This window comes from Anomalospiza imberbis, chromosome 7, assembly GCF_031753505.1.
Source record: "Anomalospiza imberbis isolate Cuckoo-Finch-1a 21T00152 chromosome 7, ASM3175350v1, whole genome shotgun sequence".
NCBI classification, from domain to species: Eukaryota; Metazoa; Chordata; class Aves; order Passeriformes; family Viduidae; genus Anomalospiza; species Anomalospiza imberbis.
Genome location: NC_089687.1, coordinates 22,212,838 through 22,238,734, shown reverse-complemented (window position 1 = coordinate 22,238,734; position 25,897 = coordinate 22,212,838). Strand labels below are relative to the sequence as shown.

Here is a 25,897-nt window from a genome sequence, read left to right as displayed (position 1 = left end):
CCATTTCATTTCTTCTCATAGACCTTTGATGTACAAAAAAAAAAAAAAAACAAAACTGGAAGGCAAAAGCCCAGCTGCTAGTCCTTACTTCACCAGCACCAAAACTAAGTTGAGACCAAAAGCCTGCTCCACACCACACCCAGCTCCAGGCACAGGTGACCAGCCCCTCAGTCACCTGCATCCTCCCAGTGCTTCCAGCACTGCTCCCAGGCCAGGACTGAGGCACCCGAACTGGCCACAGACAGGCAGCACAGAGGATCCCAGGCTCCCAGCACACACAGCGTGCACATGGGGACAGTGACAGGGTGCCTGGCCAGCCAGGGGTGCGGTGGGACCCCAGGAACCACTGGCATTTTCTGGTCAGTTACTTCTACAGCTGTGTGCCACACTTGACATAGGTGAGGGGAATCACACATGGCTACAGGAACAGGTCAGCAAGCAACCCACAGTGTAGGAGAATTTATTCCTTATTATTCATTTCACCTCAAAAGCTGATAACCTAATCTAGGAACAGCACTACTTCCACTACAGGGAAAAATCCTAAAACTTTCTTGCCTACAGCGTGTAGCGTTACTAGGGTTTGCTGTACCTCTGCTGTCAAGAGCATATTATTGACCAATTCCATGTAGGCTTTCATCTCAGCTTTTTGGACTTCATCCAACCCATCACTGAGAGAATGGCCCTAATGGCAAAAAGAAAAAAAAACACACATGTAAGAACGGGTATTGGAATATTCAGCAACATATGACCCAAGGACCTTAAACATCAGTGAGCTTTGGCTCACATCCTATTCTCTTACGTAGTTCAATAAAAAATTACGTATGAAATTTTTACATACAGTATCCTTTACAATTAAAACCAAATCATCATAATGTAACTAATCTAATCTATAAGAAATCTAAAGTAATCTACAAGAAATTTAGACTATTATCAGTTATAGAAGGGCACACTTTGAGCATACAACCTCCTGGTTAGTGTATCCTTATGGCAAGAAGTAAACACAAATTTACATCTGTGATACAGATTCAACTTCAGTGAAAATATGGCATTTTTTAAAATAGAGGGGAGGCTGGGGGTGAGAGAATAAAGGCAAAGTTGAAAGGTATCTGACATTTCAGGAATTAAAACAGTCAATTCTGGGCTTAAGACCTCTGAGACCCAGAGACAAAGCATATAGGAAAACAGTCTCAGAAACTGGCTCTGGTATGCAGCTATTCTGCATAGAATTTACTTGGAGATTTTGAGGAAATTACAAAGAAAAACATCTTCACCTCAGGAACTCCTGTTCCACGATACCTTTCTTTTAAAACAGCACTAGATTCCTATATTATTTAAACAAATTCAGTAACATTCCAGAAAAGCACACAAAATCAGTGCAATGCTAAGCAGGATTAACATTCACTAATTAATGAAAAGAGTGTACTATTACCTTGGCTTTTACAAACTGGACTATGGGCCCAAGTTCAGATACTACTTGATTTCCCACATGAATAAAGGGTACCTTGCCTGTAAAAGGAGAAATGTATTGTAGTAATGAGACAGAGGGTGATGGGATGAGAGAAGGGAACAAATGCAAACCTTCTCTGAATTATCATTAAACCAATGTAAAGAAAGAAAACAAGGTAAGTGAGTAAAAGTGGGTAAAAACAGTAAAGGACTCCAGGAGTAAGGGAAAAAAGAATACGTGTAATTCTGCCTACATTTAAAATTGAAGCAGTATCATCTTCCCTCTTGTGCTCCTTGTTTTTAGAAGAAGAAGGAAGTGTTCAGACCTAAATTATAACATTAGATGCCAGTAAGTGTGGGCATGAGGTGTGAGTGGCAGAGAAGCCACAGCATGTAAGTGTCACCAGTCCTAGTCCCGCACATGCAAGATGTTCCTGTGTGCCTGGATTCAGCATTTCAAATTCTCTATTTACTAACAAATAATTCATATAACTGCATATTTTGCTTTTGCAGAGGTTTCACTCCTGCCAAATAATTGCTGGTTTTGGGTATTTTTTTAATTGCCTCATTTCACTGTTTTAACCAAAAATATCAGTACCAGCAGTAGAACCCATATAGCTGGCAGACATATACTGACAGGCACTTCCATGTGACTGTCATCAGCCAGAGCCAGGTAATCACTAAATATGGACCTCCTCACACAACAAAAGTCTGGGACAGTGTGCAAGGATCTCGGCACCTTGCGTTCTGTAATTCTTTCTGAAATTTGGGCAATATTCTGAAGCTGCTGTCTGGGCATTTTTAGGTGGTCACCTCCAACAAAAACAGGGTGTGTACCCTTCTAATACTTAACTTTTTGGTGGTGGGTCTGGATTTTTTTCCAGACAGTCTCATGGATCTAAGGAAGATTTAAAATCACCTGTCACCCTTAACAGTGAGAATGCACCCTTTGGTCTCCTGTATCCTAGCAATCAACTCCCACCCAGAGTAACAAAAGCGAACCTTTCTCCAGTATTGTTTCACTCCAGCCATAGGAAAATAGAACAGCATTTACTGGAATATTCCCTGGATGCAGAATAAAGCCATTTTGGACACATATGTCTTTCTGCTTTAGGACATTTGAGAGAAGGTTTCCATCAGACGCTGAGCTGTGTGAACACTTCACACAGGTACTGTTACACATTGTGCCAATGTTGCTTTGCATTTCACTGTTTTGATCGCTTGCAGAGGAGAAACTGCTGGGGAGGAGGGGGAAAGGCAACCCACACACAGTAGCACTGCCCGGCTGTTATCAGCAAGACAAGGCCTAGTTGCCATGGTATCAACATGGAGGTGTAACACAGTAATCTAAATGAAGGCCACACTTACCAGATGGGGACATGTACTCAGCGTTTGCCCTGCAAATCACCCGGACTGGCAGATTGCACATTTGCAAAAAGGCCTGGAAACAAAGAGTCGCATTTGAAAAGCATTCATACACCAGTGGCAAACAAATGTGGTGCTCTCAGTACATTTGCCTGTGTCAGCTGGTTCCCAGCACACACTTATGAAAGTATAGTTCCTTGCATACTGTTTTTAGGAAGAAAGAAGAAGGGTAAGTAAAAGAAAAACAAACGCATTTTAATTTCATTAGACAACTGTTTATCATTCAAACACTGACTGGAATTCTTCTAATGCAGTTTCATCTGTTTTTACTGTTTTTTCAAGATGGGCAAAGAAGCAGTATCTGACAGAAACAATTAGTGCTGTGGCTGTACAAAACTGAGTAACATTTTGCCCCTTTTAAAAACCAAAATACTAATTTCTCCTGGCTAAAGCTGGCTAGTCAAGGTAATGTTATGTAACATGGCAAACACATATGGCACCTTCCCACATTATAATTACAATAGCTGCCAGAAATTTTGCTCTGTGATACTGTCAAAGCACAAGTCTGGTTTGGGACAAAGTATTATTTTTAATTTATGGGATTCATGGAGAGCATAAGTGATTAATTTACCATTTCCTTCTCTATGTGTTCTTAGATTCAAAGCTTTCTCAGAAGGATAACAATTTCTGTCAGCACCTGCCACTACCACAAAATCCATAGGCTGTTTCTGTTGAAATATCAAAATATCAAGACAAATATTTGCAGTTTGGACAGAACATGGCAAATAAGGAATCTCTTACTCACTAGAGACTCTCACAACTCAGCTCAGCCCTATCATTCATTTTGTGTCTGCAATTAGACAGGTCACAAGTCCAGATTCCAAAATTATTCTATTGCCTATTTATACAATGAGACTTGAGGTAAAAAAGCCTAGAGCAACAAGGCTCCCACCATGAAGAAAAATAGTGCTGCAACACAGCACTTTCTACACAAGCCTCCTCCCTGCTCTTCAGATGGCAGGATCTAGCAGGAAACCACATTCTCACAGCTTTAGCTGCTCAGACTCTAATCACACACATGAAAGCAACCTAAACCTTAACTTTAAGATTTGCTACTCTTCATAATAGAGCACAGATTCTAGTAATGTCAGAAATCATTTAGTCTACCCTTAGTTAAAAAAAATCAAAATGAAAAAGAAATTTAAGACGACCCTACAGTAAACACCAAATCAAAAACCTGAGAAAACTTCCTTGGAATAGTCATCTTCAGTTCTGATGAATGCTTCATTAAATGAGAGACCAGGACTGACACTGAGAAGAATGATTCAGGCTTAAAACTAGATAAACCCATCCAATACTGTATATACCACATCAGGCCTCCTGTGAGGTTCTGAAACAGTGACCACTGACTACTGGAGCAGCAGCTTTACAAGGCTTCTTCCAGCAACCCCCTTCAGTATTCCCATGCCAAGATCTGTTCAATTTCAGTCTTTGTCTATATTTAGGATTGGTTTTAAGATGAGTGATGAAATAAACCTAAATATGTAATACACTAGGTAATATTAATAGTATAACCTAAATATAAAACACAATCAACCTAAGAAAATAATTTTTAACAAAACCCTGCCATTACATCTTTTAAGATAGAAGCCCAGGGAATAAAAAGACCAGTATGTCTGTCTATTATGAGCTGTAACTTGTATCCAAAGCATGACCTGCTCAACTTTAAGTGCTCCTTACATAATGTTCTGCAGCAAAATGAAGGAAAGGTCCACAGTATAAGACAATTTTTATCCTTATTGAATCTACACTGCTTAACTAATCATTAACTAGAGAAGTAGGCCAGTATCTACTTCTTGCTTCAGCTTAAACTAATGGTCCACTGGGCACCCTTCTAGTCAACGAAAATATTCACGTGAATCATTAAAAGACAACAGTATTATCCCAAATTAGGAGGGCTCAGCCTAAGAAATAAGCATTGCAATTTGCATGACTATGACTACTTACATTATTTCATTGATGTAACTGACTGGCTTTGGGAATTATTAGCATTAACAAGTCAGGTGGTTTTGACTTTTCAAGCACAGCGAATGCATTCCATATTTATGGAAATTATAGTTTCTTTTAGAAAAAAAACATGGACAAGGATCATGACCAATGCATTCCTATAAATATTCATTGCCGGAAATTTTTTCTGATGTGTTCAACTAGGTATGCTAGATATTAGACAATAACTGATATTAGACAGTAAGTGGCATGAACTATTACCAAAATAGTTGAAACTGGAACAGATCAAAGAAATCCTAGAGAGAGAATATAGGACAAAGCAGCAATTTCTCTGAGTCTTTATCTCATTACATGCTTTAGCCTAGTGATCAAGGGAGGATTTGTTCCCTTTTTGACCACTCACGCAGAATGTCAAGAACCAGCACATTTGGTGTGCAGATGGTATGAGACCACCATGGCTTCCAGCTCTGATAAAAGATGCCACGGAACACTGATTACTTCAGCTCAGAACATCTTGTTTCCCTTTGGGTACCTCACATACACAGTTTGAGCAGGCAAGTTACCCTTGCTTTTCTTGTGAGAGAAATCTTTTTCTGTGAGCAAATGAGAGTGTGCTCAGCTCTTCTGAGTGCTTTTGGGCAAGAGATTGAAGGCTGAAACCACCCCAGTGCAGTTTTGCTGAGATTTACGAAGATAACAACAACCCCTTCAAAGACACGGCATCAAAAGTTGAGCAATCTGAAAGACCAAGGGTGCAGGCTTATTCTAGTACATCAGAATAACATCCTAAATTTGGCTGATCAACTTAAAAAAGGACTGAAAGTGGCCAACTGAATTCCAAGTAATATACAATCTAGTATGTTACTAGACACCTTTGTGAAAATTCAACAGGAAATGGCAAGCAAGTAACAGCAAAACTAGAAACAAGACATTTAACTAAGACATTAACCCTGTTCCACCTCACAAAGACGCCTCTAGTTCCAAGTAACAGCATTAAATTTCCAGCTCCCTCCTCCTCTGGAAAAAAAAGTGTACTACCAAAGAAGAAAGAGGGTGACACTACAGGCCTCAACCTGGATCTCCTCCAGCACCAGACACAGAGTGTATCCTTTCTTTGGATGAGGTTAATGTAAGAAACAGATAAAGGCATTAAAAAATAAAGATTTGGCTTAATAGAGTCCATCAGTTTCTCTCCCACACATGCTTTCTGCGTCTTTCCTGCAGTCTAACAGTCTCCTCTCTCACACTCTTCCAGCCTCTCTAGCTGTAGCATTACCTAACACATAGAAAGTGAAGAAAGAAATATGAAAAAACATTTTTAGCAATGATACCTCTCTTTTTCCAGACTGAAACCACTGAGTCTACAGTGCTGCTACTGCCCCTTTGCACCTTGTTTTTAATGGGAGACTCTGCTGTAGACAGAGATGGAAGGTTTCTGCACATCCATGAGGAGAAAGGGATGAGAAGGAGGCAAACAGATGCAACCAGATGAATAATATCTGTCCTCCCCTAGCCTCCCAATATTTACTGTTACAGAGTAGGGAAGAAAGAGTTGTGGACAATGAACTGAAGAAAAGTATGGGGAAGCCTCTCAGTGCATTTCCTGCCCCACTGCACACTGATCCACACAGGACTATGGTTTGTATTGAACTGCCTTATGCATACAGAGAAGAGCATGAGCCACTCTCTTCAAAATCAGGTGGAACAACCAAGTTCATATTTTTGTTGTGAGAGAATGAGGTAACTATGTGAACAGGGCTGATAGGAAGCTTTGAGGTGACACTTGTTACAAAATTAATCAAATATCTTATGTCTATCATTCATTTCAATCATGGCAGGTGACACTTCCTGCCAGAATTATGGAGTGTATTTACAACAGCATTGCTTAAAAGACACAATCCATGTAAGGCTTGCTTCTTCTTATAGCCCACCCAATTTAAAATTCAAAATACAAGTAGAATGCTGGATTTCAATTATCTAAAAAAACAATCACAGCAATCACCTTTGCGCTGATTTGGCATAGTTCAAAAGCCCAGAGCCCAGAAACTGCAGCCAGACACGGGACACCTCACCCCACCCTTCCCTTCCTCCTCCCTCCCCATCCTCCTCTTCTCACAGGACTGACATTCTCATCTCCGCTGCTGCCCCCCCTGGAACAATGCAAGAAAGGGGTGCCATTGTGTCTTCCTCTGATGACAAGTATGGGAAGTGACTGTGCATGAAATACAATGGGAAGGCACAGGAGAAGGGAGAGAGGAGTTTTCTTGTTTATTCCTAGAGTTAATTGGTTTAGGTGTGATTTTGCTCTCCCTTCCTCTTTGCCCTGCCAGCTAAGGACACCGTCAGTTGAACACATGACATGCGTGGGGCAGCAAATCACCCTGTCAGAGCTCCATCACAATGCTCTCCTCTTCCCCTACAGTTTCCTCCCTGAAAAACACATATGAGCAAACACATACAATCATTAAAAATGAGTTACAACTTGAAGTAAATCATATCCAGATTGTAGTTTCTGAGATCAGAGGCAAGAATGAAATTACTTAAGCCAAGACTCAAATAGTTCACAATTTACGTCGCCACATGAGGAACGCTATTTTCAGATGGCACAGTCCAGGCTTCATTTGAAGAAGATATATTCATGATTAATTTTTAATAAAGAACAAGCCATTCCAAGCCATCTCTTATTCAGCAGCACTTCTAAAGGCACTCACACAACATACTGTTAGGAAGAGGGAGTGAAATGCATTTTCTGTTTTCATTTTTATGTTATTTCATGAGCATACAATGGACAGTATGTGATGACAACTAAAGAGTTATTCTCTACTTTACTGCAGGAACACATTTTAAAATTAAAACCCATGAAGAAATCTACAGAATAATTCAGTTTTCATATCAAACAGCTGCAGTCCCTGTAACTGAAATAGTGTGTCTAAGGTTATAAATGAAAACTGTTCAGTATCATTGCTTGAGTGACAGATTAAATTCCTAATCCAGTTATGGTAATGGCCACATGTGTAGTTTAACATAAATTAAGATCTTAATTATATTTGTGACTATTTTAAACAAAATAACAAATTCCTCTGTACCTGTGAATGTAATTTATAGCAAAGCCACGTTCATTCTCCAAAACAATCTATTTTATACTGCATCATGGCACTGGCTCTAATGGTATAATGTAATTCTTGTTGTAGAATGCAGAAAGAGTGGATTCACTGGTAGCACAGAGGTTTTGAAGATAAATGAAGATTCTATTCATTCAGAGGTAATTTCATCTTAGAACTATATGAAAGATGTTTCACTCACAAACCGTACCTGTATAGCTTGGGATTTAAGCATGTTTTCAGAAACAACACAGTGTTGCTAGATGGATTATGTTGATACTGCATTTCTCATCATGAAGAATTCCAGCTTTTATTCTCTTTTAAAAAAAGGGATTGGCAGATTTTCATTTCAGTACCAAGCTTTTGTTTAAGACTCAGCAACAAGTTCAAATTTCTGCCAATGTTTTGTCTAGAGAAAAACCAAACCACAATTCATACACACACATAGAGAAAAAAAATCACAAATCTGTCAAGGGCAATTAATCATGTAGGATTTACACATTTATTTGATTACTTGTTGAAGTAAATAAGCAATTGGTCTGTGTAACACAATTTTAAATTGCCCAAACTTCCTTCTGTCATTCAGGTCTAAGAACAGGCAATTTTAAAAGCACTTCCCTGGAATATGTTAAGACCACTTATAAGGACATTGACTGAACAAGCAATTAATACGTATCTTAACTAAATGAGCTGCAGGCTCTCTAACCTCAGGACAGCTGTCAGAATTTCCACATTTCTGAACATTTTAGACAGCCTTTTGAGCAAGACTATGAGACTAACTGCATAAAGATTCCAGAAGAACCTGTAATAAGAGAGGCAGTCTCAACATCCACATTCCTCTTCCTGACAAGTTGGAACAGTGTAAAATTTTGATGCTTTGAGCTGCCATTTGAGGCAAGAGGCCTGGCAGACTGCAGCTGTATTAACCCACTCCCTCCTACTTGGCCAGGCACTAAACAAAATAGCTTTACCTGCACCAGGCATCAATAAGGAGACAGTGCTTGGACAGACCCTCTGCTTCAGACTGAAATATACTCTCCTATGGTAAACCTATTTTAATCTACTTCAAACTCCTTCTCCCTCCTTAAACTTGTAGCATTGTTTTGTTATTGAGACATATTTGCGTATTGGTTTTGGTGGCTTTTTTTCACTGTGATAAGCCAGATAAACAGGAATGCTGTGTAATGATAGTTGCACAGTAAATACATGGAGAATGGTTTTAACCATGTGTCATGTTACCCAGGAGGTATGTTTTCATTAACATTGATGGGAAGAGGGCTAAGTGTCTCACAAGAACAGAGCCTTCATTCTGTTACAATCTCCTTTCAATAGCTGGATAATCATTAATGGTTAGTAGTTTCCCTTGATTTTAATTAATTCACAGTGAAAATAAAATTTCATTCAATATCAAGGCTTTGCAGCCCAAGATCAAGTGGACTTGGCTGTATAATACACTACTTCAAGTTAACAAACAAGAAGTGCAAACACCAAGATGTACCAGAGATAATGGACTTGCTACTTGAAGTTATGTTGTATTTTCAGAAAACACTAAGAATCTGAACCAGTAAAAGACAAAGAAATTGCTAAACTAGTCTGTTTCCAAAATAAACAATGAGCAGAAGATTAATTAAAAACAAACAAACAAACAAAAATAAACAGCCCTACCAGAATCAACAGAGAAGTTCCACAAGATGAGAAGGATTGTTGGTTTTGGTTGGTTTTGAACTATTATAGGCACCAGCACAGTTACCCAGCAATTCCCAGAAGACTCTGTCATCCCTTCTCTCATCTGACATGTGGCTGGACAAGAGTCTAGATTTTATTGCACAACGAGAAGTTTTAAGTCCAATCATTATTAAAACAGCAAGACTCAACCAACTTCCTCCATTCAACCTGCAGCCCTCTCTACTCATTAATTACATCTGCAGTGAGAGTAGCTTGCTCTGCTGTCTGCTTGATCTGCTCTGTTAACAAGCAGTACCTGAAATGCCATCTGTGTCGCAGGGTTGGCAACTTTGAAACAGTCAAGTTTTACTCTGACTATTACTTACTATGGCACTGGATCCTATGTGTTATTTTACGTGTAGGTATCAGCGTGTATGTCCCTCAGAGACCGGAGAGCAGCTTTACAAAGAGGTGCTACAAGGAGATTTTACAAAATACCTGAAAGACTGGCTGCAGCACATTCAGTGTCTTGCTGTTAAACCATGTTTCTTAAAGCCTTGATGGCGGCTGATTCCACATGCTCTTTCTGCTCAAACTTCTGATGTTTTCACCACATGAAAGTTCAACAACCACAAACAAGGTATGTATCTGCTCTGGTGATATTGATGTGCCCCAAATCAGTAACAGGGGGAAAAACAATGACAGTACTAGGAAAGAAGTCCCAGGTACCAGCTCCTATTTCTCCTCCTATCCCTCATTCCCAAATATTCCTTTGAGAAAGTCACACATCCCCCAACACCCACCCCCCCCTTAAAAAAAACCAAAACCAGAAAAACAGACAAACAAGCTCTCATCAAAATAAAAAGCAAATTCCTTATGCAAAACACACTGATGTATTTAAACCTCTCTGATCACTACATATTCTAGTATTGTTTCAAATGGATCAAAGTCACCAAGAATAGTTATCCTTTCCCTGTCACAACCATGTTACACAGATTCTTCAAAATTGATACAATTTCCCAATACAGAATTATTCTATAAAGTTTAAGATCAGATATCTACCAGAGCCATATTTATAGTCATGGCTACTATCAGCTGTCCGGCTAGAGAATATTGAAGAAAAACAAGGATTTTTAATATATTATAGTTAATTTATCATCTAAGTGACATGTGTAGGATAACAATGTACTAGGAACAGTAAAGAAAAATGATACATTAGAAAAGGAAATTTTAGGGTTATTTTGTTGGTGAGATAGTGGGGGGGTTGTGTTTTAAATACAAGCCACATATACATGCATTGTTAGATGGGAAGAAATGAGATGAGAACCCACAAAAATACAGTTCTTGGGGTAAAAAGGAACACTGAGATCAATATAAAACATATTACTCAAACAAATAAACACTGCCCCATTCATTAGGTGTATCAGAGGTGATTCCTCTTCCCAGCAAAGGATAAACCTATCTTCTTCCTGTGATCGAATTTACTCTTAGAGCTATCTCCTAGAGTACCAGACTGGAAGGAAAAAAGTTAAGAGATCCGGGAAGTAGCTACCATGATCAAGTGATCCTAACCTTTTTACCAGGAACATCAGTTACAATCTCCAAGTGCCTCATTTTGGTAAATGAGATGTGACCTCTTTGGACAGCCCTCAAAGACTGCTTGCTGAAGCTTCTCTGAGCTAGACCACACACAAAAAGCAAGACACAGGAGAACAGTTCAACTCCCTGCTAAGCAAAGCAGCCACAAAATTGCTTTGAAGGACAACAGCCTTACAGACATCCCGCTCCCCACCACTCCGACAGCCACGCCTTCACTACTAACAGGGAAAACGTCCCCTTGAGATTTGGGGTTACTGAACCTAACAGGTTAATGGAGATTACATGGACTTCACAGCCACAGAGGTGCTATTAAGTCAATTAGAGGTGCAAGTTTGTCAATTATATGGACTATTTCTAAAAACCACATTGGAGCTCCAGTCTGTACACATGATGAAATTGAAAAAAACCTACCAGAGACATAGAAAGACATGATACTCACAGCATGAAGCAAATATGCCCTGACTTTGGGCATTTTTGGGCATAGTATTAGCTATGAGAATTTAATGACTGGCAAACATCATGCAAGATGCTACAAGACAAACATGCATAGCAAGTAACAAAAGGTATGAACCATGCACAGTTCCCAGAGTAAGTAGGCAAGACCAATATAAACAGGAATACAAGAAGCAGCACTCTACATAGGACTTTCAAAATCTTCAAATCATTTAGGCTCTGGCACAATGACAATTAAAGCAAATCAGAGGCAGGTAGTAAGTAATTTGTTTTGGCAGAAATAATTCTTAAATTAATCTTTTTAAATAAGTAGTTATGTTACCTAGATAATAATTTAAAAAATAAAATTGCATTAACATCTTTAGTTTAGAAAATATTATATTTTACCTGAACAGCAAGGGAAGATGCATTATCAGAAAGCAAAATTTGTTCCTCTGTTGAAAGAAAAAAAATAAAAAAATAAACCACACAATTACAAAAAACCAGTGCCCATTTAGCTACTGACCTGTAACTGTAAACCATGCTGGGCTGCATTTCTTATGCATAAGGAGCATAAGATGGAGCACATATATAATTATTATGCAGCTGGACTAGAAAATCTGTAATATGAATATTAAAAAACAGGAAAAAAACCCCAGGATTTTTTTCTCCTGCAAATGCAATTGCACTTATCATATATTACCACCAATGTTCAACAAAAAACACTACAAGGAAAAAAAAAGAAATGCCTGACTTTTATGCCAATTACTCTCCTTCTAATCAAAGTTAAATAAAATCACATCTTCATACCTCCTCTGGCTAAAAAGTAGAAGTATTCAGAAACCTATAAAAGCAGCTTGCAGCTAATATTGCACACTGTGTCTAGGTCTGTCACACAAAAGAAAGATGACAAGTTCACTGCAATAAAAATTCCATGCTTAGAAGACTAGAGCTGCTACCTATTAGTCTTCATTACTTTGCAGTCTTCTGACAACTGTAGCAGGCTGCTGAGCCCCAAATGGGGGCCATAATGTGATCTGATGATATATGAAGAGCTGCTAAAGGGAGAGTGAACCATCCTAGCCTATACATTTTAACAGTTCCTTTTTACTGAGAGCCCACTTTACCACAAGACTTCAAAAATCTGCTGCCTCAGCTATTGGTGCAGTAAATCTGCCAACTGTGCCTGCAACCACATCATTTTACACTGGCTACAGCAGCCAATATAATGAGTCAATAATAAACCAAGGACCTCATAGGCCATGAATAGCTGGTTTATATTGGCAGATGCAAGCATAACTAAAACCTCTGACCAAACAAAAAAACACAAAGGACTATTTTAACAGTTTCTGTGCTTCCTTGCAGTTAATTATCTTAGTGCATATTTAATGTGTTTTCTAAAAATAAGGTCATTATTAATAGCCAAAACCAGTGTACCTACCCTTCAGTTGCTGATACAATGCAGCATTTTCAGGCCAAGGCTCTGCGGCTGTGGAAAGAGAAGAAATTAATTAAGCAAGCTGAATAGCAATGTGCTTATAAATGCTAATGGAGCACGAATGTTACCCAGAGCAAGAACTTAGACTGCAAAGATGATGATGTAAAATTTAGCCTGCTCTAAAAATGTCCCACTGACACGCTCTTCTCCTGCACTTCTCTCCTGCTCACAGAGGGACATCATGGAGAAGAAAGTCCCAGAATGTAATGTCGCAAGAAGAGCTAAAATTCAAGCTATGTTACAGAATGGCCTTGTAATTCTGAAGCAACTGATGCAGCTGTTTTCCCTTCACCATAAAGATATCTTTGTGCACATTCCCATCCTAATTCTGGCCACTCCCAAGAGCAACTATTTATTAAGGTACTAAACGAAGAATTCTGGAGAGAACAGAACAAGACACAGAGGAAAGAAGCACAAACTTCTAACATCTGAAGAATGCTTTAGGAAAATGGAAAAGCTTTCTGCCTTTTAAAGTTGTGTCCTTACAATCCTCTGTCAGAACTCTGCCCACCAGGATGACCAGAGCTGCCTACAGCTTTACGTTATGTACTGCTCAACCCTAAAATGGGAATGTCAATATGCATTCAAGAAACTGAATCATCAGTTCAAAACAGTTGAGCAGTTGTTAAAAAATGAGGCAAGGAAATAAAAAACAATCACATCCTCCAGTTGAGAACCATTGCATGTAATCAATCATACACCATATGAATGTAAGAGAAGGCAAAAATAATAATCAGTACCAATTTACTGTTAATGATAGCATTAAGGTAACAGTTCATCACATTTTTTGTATCCGTTACATTCCTTGTTAATGTCTAATTAAAAATCTGGTTTTAAATATCAGTTCAAACCTTGCATTCTACCCAAAATAGCCTTTTGTAAATACAATTTATGCTCTAATCATGTAAATTATTTTTTAAAGCAATAATGTATATAAATAGCTATGTGTGGATCAAGCATAAATATGTCACTGGCTTAAATAAGGCTTTGCATCTTTGCCTTTAGAACTCAAACAGAAAAAGTGAAGAATTTTCTATCATTCCTTTTGGATACTCATGAAGTATTAACTTTTATGGAAGTCACACAGAATGTAAAGCTTAAAACACTGTACACAGTTTTGTGAAGGTCACTGACTCTAACATTAAGGCATAGAGCCTATCAGTGATACTAGTATGGGCATGAGAAAGCAACTAATCACATTTAAGTGTCATGGAAAAATGTTTTATGTTTTATTGTAGCAGATATTGGTTTTACACCCAGCCATTAAAGTTTTGCCCTGAAGTAAAAATTCTTGAGGTGGAAGTACATTTACATCTTTAAATAAAAAGAATCTAAGATAGTGTCTGCAGTACTACCTTAAGCATTTAAAATAATTTATCTAATATACATTTCTTCAAGTACACTGAAGTCTTGCAGGAGCAAATGGAAGGAGGAAATTAAGAATGTTATTACTATATTTTAGCAAACTTATCAGTTTTGGACTCTGAGATACTTACAGAAGTAACTAAGCGACAAAGTTACAATGATCTTGTAAATGCTCCAGCCAAACAGTGAAAACATTCTTTTTACATGCCCAAAAGAGTACAGAGAGCTTCAACTGCATGGGCCCATTCCTACTGAAACCTTTTTGCCTGATCCTCTTCTGACTGAAATGTCAGATTTATAACTAATTCTTGGATTCCAGCCTAAACTGCAAGTCACCTATTTTTTACACAAGCACATGACTGAAATATTTCTGGACTACAAAAATCAAGCAAACTTTTCCTTCTCAAACAAAAGAGCTAGGTACATTCCAAGAAATTCAGATTCTAATTCCAGTCTGATTTTGGCACTAAGCTATATGCAGCCATGGAGATACAGAGAGATAATACACACACACACCCCCACCAGCTTCTTGGCACACAGAATCCAAAACCACACTGCTGCTAAGGCGTGCTATATCCATGCTATAAACTAAAATACAAGTAGAAGATTATACATACACTGTTTAGATGTGTACTAATATATGTTTCTGACGAGTAAGCCAAATTAAAATCTCAGCCTTCATTATGAGTACACCTGGAACTCCAAATTTCAGCTGTTGTAAGAAAATTAATAATACACCCTGCACTTGGCACCTGACAGTCTCCAGAGTGAGGGCACAACTCTGACCATGTCTGGATGAGGTAGACACATGCTCACAAGCCTTGAACCAAAGTCTTCAGTTCTTTGTATGCAAAGCATACAAACTGATTTCACTATTTCTATACAGACTGGATTTAAAATTATCCGTTTCACATTAAGATTCACATGTTATTACCTATATCCTAGAAAATAAACAAATTCTGCAGTATCCATTCAGAATTGCATGCAGATCAATGTTCCGCAATATCAGAGGTACAAACGCCTGTGCAATACTCTGGAAATCAAATAATTAAATACCCATTCACTATCTGTCCCATACCTTATAATTTCTACTCATTCTCCCTCTTCCAAGATGTCTAGAATATGAAACATTTCTTTCTGAGGAAGAGAGAAGTTTAAATACACAGTGCTACGTAAGAGGTTCGGGCTCATCAGGTACAAGCTAAATTCAAGTACGAGCTCCCTCGCTGCCTTCGGTTAGTTCCAAGGTGCAAGCATGCAGCTAAGGGAGACCAGAGCCCTGCTGGGGAAGAGAGGAGGAGGAATCACTGAGGGCTTGTCACATGTCTCCACAAGAGGAGAAAGTGTGTAACATCTTTAATGTGCAGCAATGACTCTTGCCTTATGAATGTAGGTGAAGACATAATTTGTAGAATAATAGGCACTAATATTACACGCTGCTTCAGTTCTGTCATATTTCCAATCCATCAAGTTGATTAATGCTATAATAACTCCTCACAAACTTATCATTTGTGCACTAATGAAGTCAAATCCAGTTTATCCTTCGGCAACTATAATCTTCTGGTCTGTAGATGTTCATTTCCCTGCTAACCACGGCTACTGTGGCACTCGGTATATAAAGAGAAAATTAACAAATGTGATGTCAATTCAGCTTCAGAAGCTTTCAACACAGAATCACATTTATGTGTTAGATCCTACGCAACAGACATTTTTATCATTACTTGCTCACAGGATGAAATAACTGCCTGGAAGCATGCCTTACAGGAATAGCTTCTCTACATTTCTTAGGAATAAGGAACTATTTCATTCTTCCTTCTGCCTCCATAATCAGAGGAATTACTATTGTGTGGTTTTCAATGGGTCTGTCTCGCAGGCTTGCAGTCTTTAGTAAAAATTGTTTTCCCACCCTACCGAAACTTCCCATGATTAACAAATTCAAATATTTAGTCTTTCATGTGGATTTTCTGCTGTTCAGGACAATCAAATCTCATACTATTGTCTTTCCCTACTTCTCTACCACACTGCTTGTTGATTAAAACAATAATGCCAGTTATAGGAAACAGCCTATGAGAAACAATCTGTGGAATTATTCCCCCCCCAACCCCCTCCATTAACAAAGTCTGAAAAGGGTTTGAGTTCAAAAGTAACAGGGAAATAAGAATTAAAAGGATGTGGATACAGAAAACATCACTACATAAGCCTTGTTATCCTGGGTGCTGAGAATTTAGCAGACACAGCACCCCAACAAATGGGGAAGTCAAACAGCAAGCAAACCTACACCAAACCTTCTTTGGTTTTGTGGATGACTAAAAATGCATTAAAATTTCACTAAGCTCAATGTATTTGTTAGTCTAAGTGTTTTACTTATTAACAGTTTAGCATAGAAAATGCTAAAGATTTCAAAGTGATAACAGGGTTCTTAGTTGTCAAATTAGAAGAAAATTCTGTGAACTGGTGTGTTGCACATTCCCAGTAGAATGTACTCAGGTGTACTCAGGTAGAATTAAGTACTCAGGTTTGTAAATATAATAATAGGAAACAGATTCCTAACTCCTCACCTGTCATATCAGAGAATGACTTAGAAAAAGCATAATTTTTGCTCTTAAAAAAAAACCTTCCAAAGCAAAGAATGAGTTATGACAGTTACATCAAATTCTTTGCCACTGAATGTGTATTGCATTAGGTGCGCTTTTCAGATTTACACATTGTGTGAAATGTTTTACTTGAGCAACATTAAGACCAGAGAGAGATATTCAAATAAAAATTTGATTTCAATGTTTCCAGATGTTGCAGACTGACATTTTAATAATAAGACTTTACATACCCAAATACTTTTGGGACAGTAAGAGAAAAGAGGGCATACATGCTGTAAGACATACTCAAGAGCACTGAGACCCCCTACCAGCAGGCGATCAGCAACTCACCTAAAGCCTACATAGCTGCAACTAAAGCTCTCAAAACAGGACATAATTCACTTGCACATTCGTGAACCTTAATTCCAAGAATGAGAGGCTGCACTAACACTCCCCCAGTGAACTCTGTTCAAAAGGAAGCACCATATCCCCAAGATGCTCTACAGTCCCTCAGCCCCACCAATTCCTTATCCAGGCTGTTCAGAATTATTTATGAGTGCACAAAACTTGGTTTCATCTTCTACACTCTGAATTATTGGGAAACTCTTCATCCTGTGTCAGTGCTGCCAGGATATACGGGGGAAACAAACATTTTTATCCACCTTCCCCAAGCAGCTTCAGGATGATGAAAGAGAGGTAATGAAATAAATGGTTTACAGTTATGCCTTTAATCCTCTTACTTAAAAAATAAGGCTCTGACTGTGAAAATGAGAAGACAAAATACTTTGCATGTTAAATTGTGGAAAATGCTAAACAACAATTTAGCCACTTCAGTGGTCTAGTATGAATAGCCAGTTTCAGCAGTAGGGTAGGCAGTGTGATTTGCCCTGTAGTCTGCTAGTTTAGCTTGCTGGCAAGCTGTGGCATTCTTGAATACCAGCCACAGACAAAAGCCAGAGAGCTCTAGATCCAGGCATCAAGATGTTCCCTACTGAATGAGAAATTAAGTCATCAACAAGTTAAAAGTCTTTTAGGAAAACACTCAACTTGAAATTTGGCTGTTCCCAGCTCTCAGCAATACTATAGAATTCTGTTGGGACAAGAATATTTTTGGAAGGCAATGCAGATAGAAATATTTTTCTGTTATAAAAGTAGCCTATGCCTAATAGGAAACAAGGCTAATAAACAGTAAATAAAGAAAATTTCTGCCCCAAATCTCCTCTGAACTAAAATTTACTATATTCTCAGTTTGTCACCAATTTATTCTATGATACCTTCTGTTTCTGTAAATGCAGTATTCAGTTGACTAACAATCAACTGAATCAACAATTCCATACAGTTCACTGTGTGCTGTTGTGTAGGCAAGGCTAGGACCTGGCCTGGGAATATTTGCCCTTCTTTAACACAGCAATTTCATGAAACGTTATGAAGCTGTAATGGATCATATAAAAATAAAGACTTCTTCTCTAAAATCGCCACATTTGCATGAATCACTTTCTGTTACATTTTTCTTAAACATTTTGATACTGAACTTACATTAAAAAAAGGAGGAAAGCTATAACATCTGTATTTACCAGTTTGGTTCACATGGCATTAAAGGCCTGCTATAAGAGCCAAGAGGCAAGATATCGCCTATTAAAAACAAGCAAACAAAAATACTTGGCATTAATCTGAATCACTGTATTGCAGTATTACAGCTGGAGAGATTAACTTCCACATTATTTTCACACAGCTTCCTTTAGCCTCTCCCTAGGTACAGATTTGATTAAAATATAATGAGAATTCTCAAAACTGCTTTTTCACAAAACACTAAAAAGAAATTCAGTCTTACATCTGGGCAACATCTATATCCAACAATATTACTTACAAGTCTCTAAACATCATGGAGCAAACATCACAACAATCAGCAGGAAAAGTTACTCTTTTTGGTTTCCAAACACTGGTGATATGGTGGGGACCTGCTGCTCAATACCAAAGTATCACAGAATATTCTGAGTTGGAAGGCACCACAATGTTCTAAATGTAGTAACCAAAAGAAAAACATACGGAAAGCTATTCCCCAGACTGCCGAAAGAAGGATTATAAGACACTTGATGTTAAAATGCATCAAAAAAGAAGCAGTTCATACTCTTTTAACACAAATCTGTATTTTCAAGTAGCAATACATTGTTTAAAAAGAAATTGCCAGGATTCTAGTATTCAGGAAATAAATGGAGGGGTACATTTGGCTAATACAGTAAAGCTGCAGCCACTTTGGAACCAAAGCAGTTAAATGTCTACATCTCATACATTAAGAGTGATCAATAAAGGAAGTACAAGAAAGTTGTGAATAAGCTTCCTTAAGACCTACCATTTCAACCCACCCACACTGAGTTCACATCAATTTCATGTAATTGCCTGATCCTGTAAACTAACAAGGGCCAAGAAAAAACGAAAGCATCAGCAACTCCCTGGCTCTGCTGACAAAGGACCAAAACATGTTTCATAGTGCCTTGCCAAATGAAAACCAACTTTCACACTAGTTAAACACTATGCATTAAATCATACATCAAATAATTACATCATTTGCTTAAATCTGTCCCTGGCCTCCTTTGTAGAGATATTACAATTCAGATAAAACATGACTGTCCAGTAATTATTGACTGAACAGATATTCAATGTAAAGACTCAATCTCAGCAGCAATTCTCAAACTTGAGTTTCCTGTAGCTGTGCCACTATGATAGTCAGCATGAGACATTACTGCAGCAGCCATTTAACATGACATAATCTGCTTCTTCACCCTCCAAGAAAGCTATTAATTGCATGTATTTAAGCATTAGTCCAATTCTGTTACTGTCTTTGAGTTGACTTTCAAGAGTGTACACATCTGTGGTTCAATCCTCTAGGGTGCTTAGCACTCTTGCAGTTCGGGCAGGCCACAGGAGGGAGATCCTGTCAGGAGACAAGGCCAAAAAAATCTCAACAAAATCAAGTCCATAAATAAAAGTTGTTCCTAAATCAACATCTGGAGCTCTTCAGAAAAATCAGAGAGTGTGCCAGCTAAATGATCTCAAAAGATTTATTTATGAAGTCCCGACAAGCTGGAGTTATTTTACTTATTTCTGATATTCAGCATAAATGCTCCATCTCAAAGAAGCTCTGTAAGTCTTAAAATTAGCTTTTTATAGATTTCCAAATCAATCCCTTCCCTTTGTGCTACTTAACTCCCTTGCTCCTTTTTGGTCCTGACCCAAGAAGTCAAACTTCAAGCACAGGAGCTGTGAAGAGCAGGACAATGGAGGTATGATACTTATTAATGCCTTATTGGACTGGAATATTTCTTAGCCATGATACCTACATTTGCAGATATGTACATTTTAAATGAGTCCTTTGAAAGCTCTCCTAGATTGGGACCCCCTTTTCTGTGGTAGTCTGAACTCCTCCTCCCCTAAAGATGTTTGGCAGGCAGTCTGACCACCACTTCTGTAGAGTGCCCCAAGGAGTTCCCTGCTTTCATGTTCACAGTACCCCTGCTCTGGTCCACAACAAAGACCCTACACATCTGTCCCACCAGACAGGACCTCAGTATCCCATACCTGCTCCAAAAGCTGCTACCCACACGCAATTCTGGCTCACCCAGCCCTGGTCCCTCTGGCCTTTCATTAAGGCTCCCCTTCACTGTCTCATTCCCTATCCTGCCCGTAGCCCTAAGCACAGCAGCATCAGTCTTGCAAAGGTGCAAGATGAGCCGAGATCCCCAGGCAGGAGAGCTCTGCAGGGTAGAAATGCAGACAGTTAGCACTGGTGCAGCCAGCCAAGTGGTGCTGCTATCAAGGGGGAAGATGCTGCTTTAGGGCTACAAGCCTTTAAGTTACCCGACAGCAGACTGTGGTACTTGCCATAGCACCTCTCATGCTCTCCCTCACGTCTGGGAAACACTGCAAACTCCCTGCTTCAAAACCTGAAAACCTATCCTGTTCTCTTCATCATGCCCTCACAATCTTCCTCATTTCTTTTCCAAGGCTTTCAATGAGAACACACCAATGCATCCAGAGTTTCTCCAATACTGCATTCAAATGCACAAAAAAAATACACATGCAGTTGAGCTTTCGAAGTTCTTGCCAGGAATGCAAATATTGGCTTCACTGTCATTTTACCACAACTAGAAGGCAGAACTGTTAAAAATTCCCATCTCTCAGCATTTTTACTTTCTAATTTGGTATGTACAAACCGATTTTTTTAGTTGAGCTCCCATCCTCCCCAATGAGACCTGGCCTGCCTTCTTTGCAGCATCATTGGAATTTTTTCCTTTGATGTTTCCAATACTTCCTGAGCATTCCATAGGTTTTATTACTACATAAAACTTCTTATAGTTTGTGTTAAAACATCCACGTTCATGTGATATCTACATCATCTTCTTAATAACTGAAGACCAGAATGCAAAGGTAATAATAATAAAAATTTGAGAGTATGCTGTGTACTTTCTCTCTGTCCTCACCATGGCTTGCATGCAGCTGCAATTTCTCACTCATTTCAAAAGAGACAGCTGAAAATGCCCAGCAGTGTACAACATGTGATGCCTGTTCAACTAGAGCAAAGAATACCAACCAAGCTCTTGCATTTATTCTTGTTTTGAAAAAAAAAAAAGGTGACTCACCTGATCCTGTTCTCTACAGGAACAGACCAGGTTTATGCCTGAGGACAGTCAGAGAACAGAGCATCCAAGGACCAGAGAGAAAAAAGGAGTGAGAAAGAGAAGGACAATCTGATTCCTCTCCAAAGTTGTTCTCACTATTTGCTATTTTTTTTCTACGACCTCTTGAGCTGAGGCTCCAAAACAGCACTCTCCTCCAAACCACTTGTCATGGTTTCATCGGCCAATGAAAGTTTACTTGAAATTCAAACTGGACAATATCAAAATAGGTGCTACGTTTGGTTTACTAGTTTTTATATCATTATTTCTAGAGCAATCTCATTTCTGGAATGAGAAAAGAAGACATCACTTTAGCAGAAAACATGTAACAATAAAATGCTGATTAGAGAAAGACTGCTTAGTCTTAATGGAGACAGAAACAATTATAGAAGCATGTTCTATTATAAACTGTAATTACGCTGCTGCTTAAAAACAAGAAAAAACAATATTTCAAAATGAAATATGTACTATACTACAATAATTGTGAAAGTAATGTTTTCCCCTACCCAAAAAAAATAGATTGGATAAGCAATCCACTCAAAGGATTGGTCGGAACCGAGTCATGAAACATGTCTGAGCATAAATTGGCAGGAGAGACATAAGAAACTTACTTATTGAAACTGAACGGGAGTTAAAAGGGATTCCTTTCAGCTTGATTACCAAATGAAAAGCACATATGTAAAAAACACTGTAAGATAAAATCATGTAGTCTGACAAATTTGGTATTTTCAAATAAACTTGAATTTTTTATTACAAGAACTTCTGCAGCAGGCTTAAACAATCTCTGCTGCCAACAACCTATTTTAAGCAAGAATAGCTATTTTTCTTAACCTCACACGTGGAGGAAGTACTAACATATACCTATGCACATTTTGATGCCCAAAATGCATACTCAGTTCAAATATCATGTCTTTATGTATGGGAACAATTTAGGTGGTCAGGTTTTGTTCCCAACGAATTTTTCTCACTCAGATTGAAGCTTGTCTCAATACATAAAATATGCATGTCAAAGATTTATTTGTACTCTGGCATGCCACACTTGAGGCAGACTCACTATGAACATAAAATACCTTAAGGCAGAAAGGCACCTGCTTTTCACACTGCATTCATTTCCTTAGTATTAAATCCAGCCTAAGACCCTTGGACATAACAGCAATAAACAGAAGTAGTTTTCCAGAGATCAAAGGACAAGCAACAATTATTATTTTCTCTCTTTTGATCACTGACCTAAAACTAATGTATTTTGGGGGGAAAAAAATAAAGCATACGGAGTAATTTAGTGATCAATTAAATGTATGTTCAACAATCGTTTAGAGATTATTTTAGCAGTCAGCTTCTCAAAACTACTAGAGTTAGAAAGATTAATGTTGTAGACCACTTGAAAGCTGGTACTCTAATTCTTCTTACAGTATAAACATTCATTTCCTATCCTGTTAATATGTGATTGATGCTGAGCTATTCCAAATAAATTCTCTACCATATTATTCAATTAATATTTTCTACAGTTTAGAAATGGATGATTTAAACTGTGATGCTTCTTTTTCATGAAAGCTTCCAACTCATGCAGTTATGGAAATATTTATTTTTCCTTGAGACATAATATCAACCTCTTTGTATTTCTGAATGAGCAAATGGCTGAATGCCACTAATGCAAGCATTACACTCCACACAGGTGATTCGGTCATAGCCTTGTGTTTAATCATTGACGCATTAGAGCAGCAGGCTGTGCCCAGCGTGGTCAGGTGAATGCATGTTGCTCAGGGAGGATGCTGAATTACTGCAGCACTGCAAGTAGGCTGAGAACTGATGGGCACAGAACCACTGAGGCTGGAAGGCACTTCTTGGATGTCCACAGCAAGCCACAGCAGGTTGCCCATCTCCACTCTCCTCCAGGGATGGAGACTCCACAAGTGCACTGAGCAATCTGCTCCAATGTTAAATCATCCTCACACTGAAAGAAGGTTTTCTTTCATTCAGATGGTGTTTTCTCTGTTTCAGTTTGTGCTGAGATGGTGAAAGTGAATGCACAATGCACAGGCAAAGTGAAGATAGGTAAATCCAAACACATACACAAAAAGTTGGTGTGTAAAAGGAAGTACTGGCCCTCTTCTCTACTAAAACCCTCTCCTAAGCTTTTAAAACATTTCTAGAAAACAAATTATGCTGAGCTCATTGTCTTATATACTTGTATGTAAGGACCCATGCATTACAGCTGTTATATGTTAAGAGCAGCAGCAGCTGGTTGCAACTTCTATGACAAAGGGACATCTTCATGAACAGGAACCCAATGAAAATTCAATAAAATTTCATTTTTAGGAAAAGGGAAAAAATTCTCAATCATTCACATCCAGAGATATGGGATATGATGGTATTAAAACAAGTGTAATTGTAAAGCAGTATCATTTCCTTGCAGATACACCATTTTTCTTCCTCACAAATATTCCTAGATTTGGGGGATATTTATATCTTCTTAGTACCAGAATTAAATACTCCCTATGTCTGTGTTAACATCTCAGGAAATCCAACTGTATGGTGGGTATTGGCCAAGATCCTGGTTAGCCTTCTTTAAATTTGAAAAATCTTTCATATGAACAAATTGAGCAATGTTGCCATTACTTACTTTCAATCTGGACCTGGTGCCTAGCACAGACAAGCTAGAAAGGGCATGCATGACCCACTGGCAAAGATATCTTTTGTTTTTAAGGCAGACAACTGCTTTTAAAACTGTGAAACAACGGCTTTTTGAATAACATAGCAATGAGATGCCTACATACACTACAGTCTTGAGTTGTAGTTGTAATTCCAGAAAGAATAAGTATTAGCAAGCTGCCACTCTAGAATATTCACAAAGGTTACAGAGCAGACAGGAGAACCAAGATTCAGTCATGTATGCCATTATCCTTGTATTTCACAATATAAATAAAATATACTAACGAGATCATAAAGGCAAGTAAATACCCTATTCTCCACATCCCAAGGACCCAGGGCTCTGGCCCTCAGTACATAAGCATGGCTTGTGCTAACACCTATGTATTAGCAATTGCCAACTCAACAGGCTAGCACAACCGTCAGCCTTGTCTATGGGTACCTCTACAGACCCAGACTGAAGACCCACCACCTTCACATGACCTACAAGTCAGGGTACACTCAGAATAGAGAATCCAACTCAGATTCTTATGTTGAGGCCTCTACCAAGTGACAGAAGACCCAGCTCCTGAGACAAAACTAGCATCCTCCTCAACAGGTCAGTATTAATCAACATGCTGCTTAGTAGTAAAAATTACAGAACGGGGAATAGAAGAAAGGAGAAACTGACCAAGGCACTTATTTTAAGCATGCAACACATTAACTGGGTTTTGAACTTCCTAGCCAGGCACTGTCTAAGGTTCATGTTTTGGTTTTCTCCTTAAGAGCATACTATTATAATTTTTTTGCTAAATAGCTCCACGGTGGCACACACTCTTCTGTTTTATCTCAAGGTCACGTCCAGCGCAGAGGGCGCGGCCGCAGCGGCTCCCGGGAGCACGGGCAGGTAGCAAAGGTCCCGTCACACGCCGGAGCCTCCCCGCGGGACACAGGGGACACAGCGCGCACCCGCGGGGCGCGGGCGCGGCACGACGCCGCACCGAGCTCTCCCACGCAGCGGGGCTCAACGCCAGCTGCCAGAATTACAAACATGACGCGGTTTTTTGGACCACTGAAGAAAATTAATCCGTTTCAAAGAAGAAGTTATGAAAGTAAAGTAACGATACGGCCCCGGCACAGCCGGGCTTAAGGGAGCCCATAGAGTGGCCGCGCACGGCTGTGCTCGCTGAGGAGCCGTGCGGAGGGACCTGTCGCCGTCCTCCGGGGCCGGGCTCCGTGCGGCACCGCGGCCGCCCCCAGCCTGCCGCAGCCCCCTCCCCGCGGCCCCATCCCGAGGGGTCACGCCGGGGACTGAGGCCGCGGGAGCTCGGCGCCGCCGCCGCCCTCACCCCGCGGCTCCGAGCGCGGCGCCCGGCACGGCCCCGGCGTCCCGCCCGCCCCCGCCCCTCACCGGCCAGCTGAGTCACGAAGGCCTCCGCCACCAGCGACATGTCGCGGAGGGCGGGCGGCCGAGGGCACGCACAGGAACTGGGCGCCGCGCCGCCGGCGGGGCAGCGACTGCATCCGGGGCCGGGGCGGGGCCCCGCG

The 25,897-nt window shown here is 39.5% G+C and overlaps 1 protein-coding gene across 1 annotated transcript in view; it reads right to left on the bottom strand.

Annotated features, from left to right (window-relative positions):
* MTX2 (metaxin 2) overlaps positions 1 to 25,897 on the bottom strand; it is a 29,234-nt gene extending 3,337 nt beyond the window's left edge. Inside the window, exons 1-6 of the mRNA XM_068195957.1 lie at positions 25,761 to 25,897; positions 13,057 to 13,104; positions 12,024 to 12,070; positions 2,815 to 2,887; positions 1,430 to 1,506; positions 590 to 682 (exon numbers count right to left, since the gene is read on the bottom strand). Coding sequence (XP_068052058.1) covers positions 590 to 682; positions 1,430 to 1,506; positions 2,815 to 2,887; positions 12,024 to 12,070; positions 13,057 to 13,104; positions 25,761 to 25,800 — 378 coding nt within the window. The 5' untranslated portion in view covers positions 25,801 to 25,897. The remainder of the gene's footprint in view (positions 1 to 589; positions 683 to 1,429; positions 1,507 to 2,814; positions 2,888 to 12,023; positions 12,071 to 13,056; positions 13,105 to 25,760) is intronic.